The 10016-nt window shown below is 42.0% G+C and overlaps 1 protein-coding gene across 1 annotated transcript; it reads right to left on the reverse strand.

The window, feature by feature from the left end:
- Positions 1–4411: 4411 nt before the first annotated feature.
- Positions 4412–8395, reverse strand: LOC147903277 (glutamate dehydrogenase B-like). Its single transcript, XM_087373040.1, has 9 exons — positions 7808–8395; positions 7525–7638; positions 7143–7364; positions 6884–6958; positions 5960–6076; positions 5628–5878; positions 5467–5542; positions 5248–5334; positions 4412–5137 (listed from the first exon to the last, which is right to left on the reverse strand). The coding sequence occupies exons 1-9, from the start codon at positions 7913–7915 to the stop codon at positions 4952–4954; spliced, it is 1236 nt and encodes a 411-aa protein (XP_087229166.1). The 5' UTR covers positions 7916–8395; the 3' UTR covers positions 4412–4951.
- Between the last annotated feature and the right edge of the window lie 1621 nt (positions 8396–10016).

Below are 10016 nucleotides of genomic sequence, written 5' to 3' on the forward strand. Positions count from 1 at the left end.
TGTTGCTGCCTCGAATGCTCCCATCAATCGTGACACCGCATCTCGTGTTCTTTGATCTGATGGCAATGATCGAATGTGTGCATCTGCAATTGCTTCTTGCTGCTGCTGCTCTGCAAGGAGTCTTCTTTGTTCTCATTGTTTCTCCCTTTGCAAATGTTGCAAAAGTGTCTTCCATTTCTGATTCGATACCGTGCCAATGCTTTCCTTGACCCACACTTTGTTCCTTTTGCCTTGACATGGCTTTGGGAAATGCTCCATCTACCCTCAGTGCAGTCAGTTATGGGATGCCTTCCTGTACTTGCATGTAGCCTAGTTGGCAGTGTGTCAACTCTATCTAAAGTCGTCCAGCCATCAGGCCACACATGGCCCCCATCTGGTGTCCAAACCAAGACCTACTGGATAACCTAGCTACTCAAATGCCTTCTCCTCATATGGGGGGCTTACAAGTAGAGTTCCCACGTAGTTACATGAGAGTGGAGCATTGATATCTAGCACCCCCCCTTAATGTCCACCCGTAAGTGAACTACTTTTTCGGCCTAATGCCAAGGCGATGAAGATGCCTCTCCAGCAAGTCTCTTCCAAGAGTCTTCGTAAAGATGTCCGCAGCATTCTCTATAGTCGAACAGTACACCAAGTCGACCTCCATCCATGATGAGCTCGCGTACAAAGTGATATTGAATCTCAATGTGTTTTGTGCGAGCGTGGAACACAGGGTTCTTTGCAATTGCCATGCAACTCTGATTGTCACGTGATAACTGCGTAGGCTTGTTCTGCACTGCACCCATGTCCCCTAAAATCCTCTTGAACCACACTGCCTCACAAGAGGCAAAACATGTTGATTTGTACTCAGCCTCGGTAGAAGAAAGAGCAACTGTAGGTTGCTTCTTGCTAACCCATGACACAGCTCCAGATCTAAGTGAGAAACAGTAACATATCATTGATCTCCTGCTATCCACGTCTCTTGCCCAATCCGAGTCACAGAATCCGGTCAAGATGTTGCCCTTGGTATAGGTGATGCCATAATCAAGTGTGCCTTTGATGTATTTCAGCACCCGCATCCCTACCCTCCAATGGTTCTCCCGGGGCTTATTAGAAAACCTGTGTACACCAGTCGCAAAGCTGATGTCCACCGGCAACGTGTTGCACAAGTAAATCAAATTGCCCACAAGCCTTCTGTACTTCACTTCATCCACCAGTGGTGATGAATCCTCATTTGAGAGCTTCACGTCAAAGCAATTGAATACTATAGCACTCACTTTTTATTTCTCAATGGTATGAGAAGAGGAGAGAATCATGAAAAGAGAAATAATAATACTTGGAGAAGACTTGTTTCTACCTCTTATTTATCTAGAGCAATGTGATTTATATCTCTAGGTGTTTTCAAATGGAGCAATCTACCAAAATCAATTTCTTATATATTTAATTATAAAAATCCATATCCCCCTCACCCAATCTTGTCTCAAACTTACTACATCAAGTGTGTAATCATATTTTTTGCCTCATTGGAAGCCAATATATTATTGGGAGATAGAGATAGAGACCCCTTGGCTTATACTCTAGGTCCTCTTCTATTGCTCCACTTGAAACTCTTGCATAAGTCTTTGCCTATCCTTTGGATCTAGCTCTTGTAAAAGTTTCCTAGCCTTCTTTGTGCTACTACCCAAGGTAGCAAAAGCCCTTTTACCCACCAACCAAACCACTTATTCCATTCTAGGATCACAATATACACATCTAAGCAACCCCAAACTTTAAAAAAATATAAATGCAAGCAGCCCTAATCTTAGATACATAGAAATTTGAAAACCTTATCTTGTGGAATATGGAATCTTCTTAAAATCAAACTTTGAAGGTATGTGTATGTGTTTTCAAAGGAAAGCTTTGATAATTATGCTAGATGAAATGGGATGGGAGAAGAACATATTAGTATACAAATACATTGCATAACCCATTATTCAAGGTAAAGATGCAAATTATGGGATCCAAAATTCCCCACAACACCAAAACATACATACGTGCATGCTAGGTGCATTATTACAAATCCATACTAGTTACCTTCACTATCACTTGGGTTGTCATAGTAGCTATAGAGGTCAAATTCTAGAGCTACCAGCCTCTTTTTGGTCTTGCATAGTTTGCTACATTCCTTCACCTTGCCTTGGCTTCCTTCCTAGGCTAGATGCTCCAAAAGAAAAAACCTTGTTTTCTCGAGTTTGCCTTCGATCCCCATTTTACTTTGAGCTTGGATATGGGCATAGCTCCACCGCATGTTGGCTACACAAAGGTTTCTCTTATGGAGACCTAGAACCTTTGCTACCTTTGACAAGCTGACACATTTGTTGTTGCCGCATTCTCCATCGAAACTATTACCATTAAGTACCATCATTAGAGATGACCTCTTCAAGAAAGGTTCATCATTTAATCAGGGCACTTTGACTTGTGTCAAAGTGTTGTGAATGTTGGCCAACACATCTCGATTGCAACCCATTTCTTCAGATCAACCATCCATGAAACTGGGATGGAGGAGGAGTTCTAGAAATAGTTGCTTGCAAGTATCTTTGTTGAGGCCCTTCGTCTGCTCGTACCGGGAGTTAGCCACAATTCTATAAGCACATTAGATTACTACTTGTTAGCACATGACAAAGGAATATCAATGACACTACTTTTTGAACCACCTATCCATGCTTTCCCTAAACTCGAGTATGTTCCTTGGAAGAAGCCATGCCAAGATGGTTTCTATTACCATAACATTGAAAATACAATTTGTTATGTTGCTAATCAAGGCAAGTGCATTATTTAAGCCAAGTGTCATAATTTACAAATTTATAGTGCCCTAGGTGAGTTCCAAAGGTTGTCTTGTACACATCTTCCCTCCCTAAACCAAAATTTAGGCTCCTTATAATTTGTTAGCACTGCTCTGCAGTCAGTGCCCTTCTAACACTTTTGAAAAAAAGTGTCCCTCCATTTGTTTTAGGCCACGTTTCCCCACTTTCTATTTTGAGTGATATCTCTCTCTCTCTTTCCTCCCCCTTCCCAAATCAACTCCTCTCTCTCTCTCTCTCTCTCTCCCCAAATCAACTCATCCCTCTAAGGGCAGTGCTCACGAGTATTTGTACTCACTTGGTTTATTCCCACATATCAACTCCTTTTAAGTGATTCCTCAACTTGCCTTCTTTAGTTATTTTTCACATCCATGTTTAATCTCTAGGTTGTATATATGGAGGTGAATTATGAAGCAACTCAAGGTGATGAAAGACTAAGTCATAATTCGTAATGGGCAAACCAAAAACTACGAAAGAAACATTTGGTATGCAAGTCTAATAGCATGATTGGCTGCAAGCGCACTATTTATTAGCACTACAAATGCCTTTCCTTATTTTTTGTAGTGGTCTTCTAGCCTAGGTGTGCATTAATATCGCAATAGTACTCCCATGGTGGGTGAGTTGCTCAACCCATGGGTGGGAAAAGAATAGTGAAATCTGGCCCACTCTCATGCTCCAACTTTCACTCATACATACATGCTAAATTTAACTAAGAAAGAGATGTCACTCCACATAGCTCAATCTCAAGGACAAGTAGCCATTTTCAAAGGAGCTCTCAACTTCAATCCCCACTCATGTCAACAATCTAATCCCTCATTCTGAGTTTTGCTTGCTTCGTAAGATATATCACAAAATGAGATTGGGGTTTTTGTACGACGTAAATATTTCCCTAGTTGAAATTAAGAACATGCTTGAATTCATACTAAAGATTTGACACTAATAGTGTGATCCCCTAGGACACCTTGGTTCAAGATACGAGTTCCTATTGCACCACTCATCCTTTTAGCATTTGCCGAGTAGCTTGTGTTGTCCTTATGAAAGATTGCTGCAGTGATATGCAGAAGAGAAATGAAGCCAAAAAGAAGATGATTGGGTTGAATTCGAAAAGGAAGGCTGACATTAGCATGATTGACAAGTTTAGGACTGAAACACATTTGAATGAAGGACAACATTCATGAGACGAATAATATATGCTAACCTATGTAAGGATCGATGGGAATGAGAATGTAAGTTGAAAGTGTCTTGAAATAGGTGAAAAAAGGACAAGGACGGCACAACAAAACCCATCCTAAACAAAATGCTCTTCTGCACTTTCATTATCATATCATAATCTGTCTTTGAAAATTCAGTTAAAAAGGACATGCTCTTGAATGCCCAGCTAAAAGAACTACACCACTGTTGAGAATGTTGTTTTAAATTGCTCGAGAGAACCACAAGTCAATGTCAGAGTGACAGTCATGTTCATTGTGGATTGGAGATCACATGCTGAGCCAATGCACGAAGTCATAGCTACAATGAATCCTTTATCAAAGAGGCACATCCTGAGATGGGGAACCTTGACCAACACATAATCACAGACATTAACATCACCTAATGGAGAAATATGGGCGTTTCCTGAATGAGGCAATGGCTTGTGTCTTTAACTGGTTTTCAAACTCTCAGTTCCATTAAACAAAAATGTGCTAGGCATGAGAAGCAACACCACTGCGACGTCCAAAAGGCCCATTTCACATGTTTGCAAAAGGTTGAACCTTGGAGCCTTGAAAGCAAGGCTTTATCTACCTTTTATAATATGCACAAAGTGACTTGGTCATGTTCACTTCATATTGAGATGCTTTTAACCAAAAGTAAAATACCATGGACGCCTGCAGCAATCCAAATAGTGAAATTTTACATTCTGGGGTGTGCACGGGTGGATTCATCTGAGCTTACAGATGTAATGAAGATGGACTGCAAACTATAACTAAATTGAAAATAGGCCACATCAGGCCAGTGATGATATTTGGTCATCTTTAAAAAATTGACACAGATCACATTTCCTCAAGAAAAGCTTAACAGCATGAAGTAACATAATGGCCAAAAAAAAGGAACATTAAGAAAGGTGTGCTGCATAAACCTCTTCCCCATAAATCTTAAGCTTCCCATCCACGTAAGAGGGTGGCCCGTGCAACTCGATTGATTCCCAAGGTGAAAGCACCCATGCGGAAATTGCATTCATGAGTTTTGCACTTGTCCTTCAGGTCTCTATATGCTCTTTCCATATACTTCTTCAGCTCTCGGTTGACTTTGTCCTCGTCCCACATGAAACCTTGGATGTTCTGCCACCATATAGATTTCTTGAAAATTTCGACCGTCGACACTCTTGAGGGAAGAGAGACACAAAATAAAACATACAAGCAACATGCATATCCTTAGGTTGCAACAATACCTGCACCCATTCGAAATAGCTAACTGTCACACCACCTCCATTTGCATACACATCAGGTAGTACAATGACACCCTTTTTTGCCAGAATCTGCAATCGTCTCTGGAAAGTCACGAAAGAAACGAGTGCACTTGCCCAGACAGTATTATAGCTTCCATATTTCATCACCTCACCTCATTGGATTCCAAAAAAAGTGACATATCCCACTTTCAACATGCTCACCTCATCAGCTTCTGGGTCAGTTGGATGATTTGCAGCTTCTATGATAAATTTGGCCTTCACTTCACCTGCATTTTCTCTGAATGACAGTAATGGAATCAGAAGATAATCTATCCTGGTTTCCTGACTTGATTATTAAAGGTGCACGTTTTTTGTGAACCTACTTATTCAAGACTCCTCCAAGAGCAGCTGGTATCAGCACATCACACTCCTCAAACAGAATGCTACTTGCAGCGATCTCATCTCCCCCGGCAAAGCCCTTGACCCCCCCAGTCTGTTGAACATGCTTTTGCAAGGCAGGAATATCAAGGCCAGCACTATTCTTCACTGCTCCAGTTATATCACTTGCAGCTTTTACTATTGCCCCTTGTTCGAAAAGCAATTGAGCCGTCCATGAACCAACATTCCCAAAACCCTGCCCAATACAAAAGATTAAGTGAAATAGAATTGAAGGCATACATAAAACAAGTAATTGTTGTTTTCTGGAGAACCATACCTGGATAACAAAGGTTTGGTTACTGATGGCCTTCCCATTGTCTGCTAGTAAAGCTGCTGTTGCAAACAAGACTCCTCTACCAGTAGCAGCATCTCGTCCGAGGGAACCACCAAGGTCCTAAAGCAGGCCACGCAATTTGAAAGATAACGTATCTGCTGGAACCTTTCCAGGCTAAAAGAAATCCCATCATAGTTTAGAAGATTACAAATTTGGAGTTAATGACTTTATTCCTAGTCAAAATGTGTAAAAAAGACTGAAAATGGCCCATTCAGACAATCATCATTAAAAGTTTTGGATTTGCTTGTGTGTGTCCTCACGGGAGTCTATGCCCCATTTCTTTTGGCAATGCCAAGAAATATGATTTCTTCTCTTGCTATGCCAAAGGCTTCCGGCTCGTTTTCCTAGTGCTTGTTTTGACAAGCGCTTCTGGCTTTGGGTTTTCATCCGGTAAGGCAGGGACACGATCTACTTTTTCATTGGGTTTGCTATTGAGGACCGTAGCCATCAAGTCTTTGGTGGTCCTCCCAGGCTAAATATCAGTTCTTCCGGGCATAGTTAAGGCAATCTTTTTATGATTGTCTACATGCACGGAATATAGATCATCCTGCCTTCTTGTCATGTAATAATATCTTCTGATGCTTGTAATTGGCTGTCCCTATTCTTCTTTGTAATATAATGACAAATGGATTTCACCAAAAAAAGTGTGTGTGTTGTGTGTGTGTGAGAGAGAGAGAGAGAGAAAGAAAGAGAGAGAGATGATGCAATTAAAAAGCTAACAAAAGCAGGCTTGTACAGATACTTTCATATCTGTCTCCTTGGTGACCTGATAACTATGGTTCAGTTTTTTATCACGAGCAATACAGAGTTTCTAAGCTTCCACAATACGCTCTCGCTAATGCACATAGAGTGGTGAAAGCGCCTCACCACTGGCTTCCCTGTAACGATAGCTGGCGAATAGCCATGAAACTTTGAGTATTCATCCAGAATCCAAGCCATGGTCTGCACATTGCATTTACAGCACACTAGTCAAACGTGACAGATCAATAAAAAAGGTTCGATGTATCGTTCAACAAATACACAGATGAGCGTGTTCTAAACCATGCACAATCATGTCCATGTGCAGGCATACTTGACGAGCTATTTGGTGCGAGAACACAGACCAAAGTCTGAGGAGATCGTGCACCTGTGCATTTGTGCCCATATCAGGAGCTGGGACATCAGTATGAATCCCAATGAGGTCATGGATCCTCTGCGTGAAAACTCGGGTTAAGCGTTCCAATTCACTGTTGCTCAACTCCCTTGGATTGCACCCAATACCACCTTTGGCCCCTCCGTAAGGTATGTTCGCTATAGCCGTCTTCCATGTCATCAATTGAGCGAGAGCATTTACTTCATCTGGGTCAACCTGGAAAGAAAAATAAGCACTTGACATCTTGAATCTGTGCGTTCGTACGCTCACCTTTCGATCGGCGGTCACGTACATCTTCCATGCATGATGCCTCAGCTCTCTCTCCTCTTGTGAATACCTTCGTCTAGGGAGCAAGAAGTAGCACTTGAACACCTACCTCTGGGTGATAGCGTATCCCACCCTTCATGGGACCGCGTGCATTGTCGTGCTGCACTCTGAAGCCCACAAATGATGCCAGTGTTCCATCATCCTTTGGAATTGTGCATTCCACCTGCAGCAGCGTGGGTCTGAATTTCTGAAAACCTTCTCTCTCTCTCTCTCTCTCTCTCTCTCTCTCTCTCTCTCTCTCTCTTTGATACGGGCTTTTATCCTACGACGAAGTTCAATTTTAAATGGTTTGTGTTTCAGCACTTGTATACCAGAAAGGAAAGCACCGATACCTTAATTTCACGAAAAGGAATGAGCAAACTGCGCTCCACTTTGGAATCAAGACCAAGAAGGCGCACCGCCTGCTTGAAATAGCGGTTCGTAGCAGCAAGAGCATTCATTGTGGGCTGGTACAGAAGAAGTTTTGGCAATGCTACGGAAGTTCGACGAGAGGATCAAAGAGGCGAAAGGAAAAACTCTCAGGGCGGGAGCTGAGAGCGCAACGGGTGGATAGAGTCGCAGGAGCGGGACGATATAAAGGCGAGCGGGAGGGTAGAAGCTGCAGGACTGGAGAAAGAAACGGACATGAGCACTATGGCGCTTTAGGGGTAGGGGAGGCAGGCCTAGGAGGAAGGATCAAAGGGAAGTTTAATCCACCATAGCCAGGGAGCCAAATCTGGAGCTAATGTTGAAGGGACAAGGAGAGAAGGCATGCAAGGGAGAAAGAAGCTTAATGCGGCATAGGCGGGCTTTGGGAAGCAGATTAGAGCGCCGAAGGTCAAGAACAAGATGAAGAAGATGATGAAGGTATAGTTAGTGTGTGATAACCAGGGATCCAATTCCTCCGCCATAGCCAGAGCTCAAAACAGCATGGACGAAGAGAGTTGAAATCAGTAATCTGAATGATGTAGAGGCAGCTTTATCTTTTATCTACCTTTGACCCACGCACCCGCAAATAGCGGCGTGACTCGCTTACGTGGCGGTCTGCCTAGCTTCCACGTCATCAGGATCACCCACGTAGGCGGTGGAGGACGCGGCAAGCCGGCGTCGCCACCCACTCAACTAGTGTGGTGTGGGGCCCTTGCACCATGCTGGATGGAAAGTATAACGTTCTGCCCCGTCCCTAGATACTACCTACGTTTTTTATTCGAGTTTTCAATTTTCTTTCAAGACCCAATATCCCTTGGCAATATTCAAATCCATCTAGTTTCTCCCAATCTAAAATTGTGCAAGGATTAAGGTGGAATGGATTCCCTATTTATGTGCAAGGATTAACGTGGAATGGATTCCCTATTTATGTGCAAGGATTAAGGTGGAATGGATTCAATGTGTGGGGGGCCATACTATCCCATGCACTATTATGATTAACAAACCATTATGGTTGAATGTCAATTTGTATTCTCCACCTAATTTCTTAAGAGGATAGTTCCCCTTTTTGGTTTGAGTGCATTCAATGCTTTCTTATAGTATTAACAACTTTAACTCTATTTTGGGAAGACCCCATCGCCTTTCATAACACCATGTCACCCAAACCAGGAAAGCTAAAATCCCTTTAATTAGTTGAGCTGGAAGAAAAGAGGGAAATGAGAGAGGTTTATGAAAATGATAGGGTTCCATCAACACTAGGCAAATGAGAGGGTCTATCAACTAAGGCAGCTAAAAATCATGTTTAAATATAAGCTCCTTTTTTCTACACACCCTTTCTTTTCCTTTATTGCCCCATGCAATGGCTTGCTAGCTTGGGTCCTATGTATATGCATTGCTCCCTTCCCAAGATCTTGTCATTCTCCACAATGAAAATCATCCTAATGCTATGACTTGCAAAATGATTTCAAATGTCCTTTTGTGTGCTAGGGACGTGAACTCATGTTATTGTAGTCAAGAGGAGTAATTTCAACACCATCCCTAATCTACCATTGGTCATCCCACATTCTTCAAAATAATCATATGGTGGATACAACTATAGTATAGGGGATATTTACATGTAATTAAAAACGACGACCCTTTTACTATGCATATTCTCCAATAGTCATGGTGCGCGTGTCATCCTACAACGGGTCTATTCAATTCCTTTAGAGTGAAAATTGTTTTAGCTAGCCATGGAGGGCTACATTGTGACTAGAGGAAGAAAGATATATGCTCATGGTAGTTTCTTGTGTTAGCATTTGATAAAGCTATCAATTTTAATTAGAGGAGGGTGGTCATTCCCCAAAAGACCACAATGCAAATTCACGGATGGTTCATTATGTATCTTATCTTCGGCAATCTATGATTCAAAAACGTTTCCTTCCTGCACATGACCTTTCTTTGTGAAATCAACTTTTCCTTGCATCTAATCTTCTTGGATTGTGACACATATATGTAGAGGCACAAGTTTTTGAAGCCTAGACCTAATGCACTTTTTAAATTGAACTTAAACACGTTCTTCCTCATCATGGTTATGATCCCCACAAAACGTGTGCATCCCCATGATTTCTTCTACAAAAACAATGAAATCCATAG

Source organism: Dipteris shenzhenensis, chromosome 3 (assembly GCF_047967505.1).
Source record: "Dipteris shenzhenensis isolate YYH24624 ecotype China chromosome 3, Dip_SZ_1.0, whole genome shotgun sequence".
Classification (NCBI taxonomy): domain Eukaryota; kingdom Viridiplantae; phylum Streptophyta; class Polypodiopsida; order Gleicheniales; family Dipteridaceae; genus Dipteris; species Dipteris shenzhenensis.

Excerpts from the sequence above, each read along its gene's own strand:
- LOC147903277 (XM_087373040.1), bottom strand. The coding sequence starts at position 7,915 with ATGAATGCTCTTGCTGCTACGAACCGCTATTTCAAGCAGGCGGTGCGC. Across the intron at positions 6,077-6,883 it reads TCGTTACAGGGAAGCCAGTG|GACCTTGGTGGTTCCCTCGG; the intron begins GTGAGGCGCTTT and ends GGCCTGCTTTAG. Across the intron at positions 5,879-5,959 it reads ACCAAACCTTTGTTATCCAG|GGTTTTGGGAATGTTGGTTC; the intron begins GTATGGTTCTCC and ends TGTATTGGGCAG.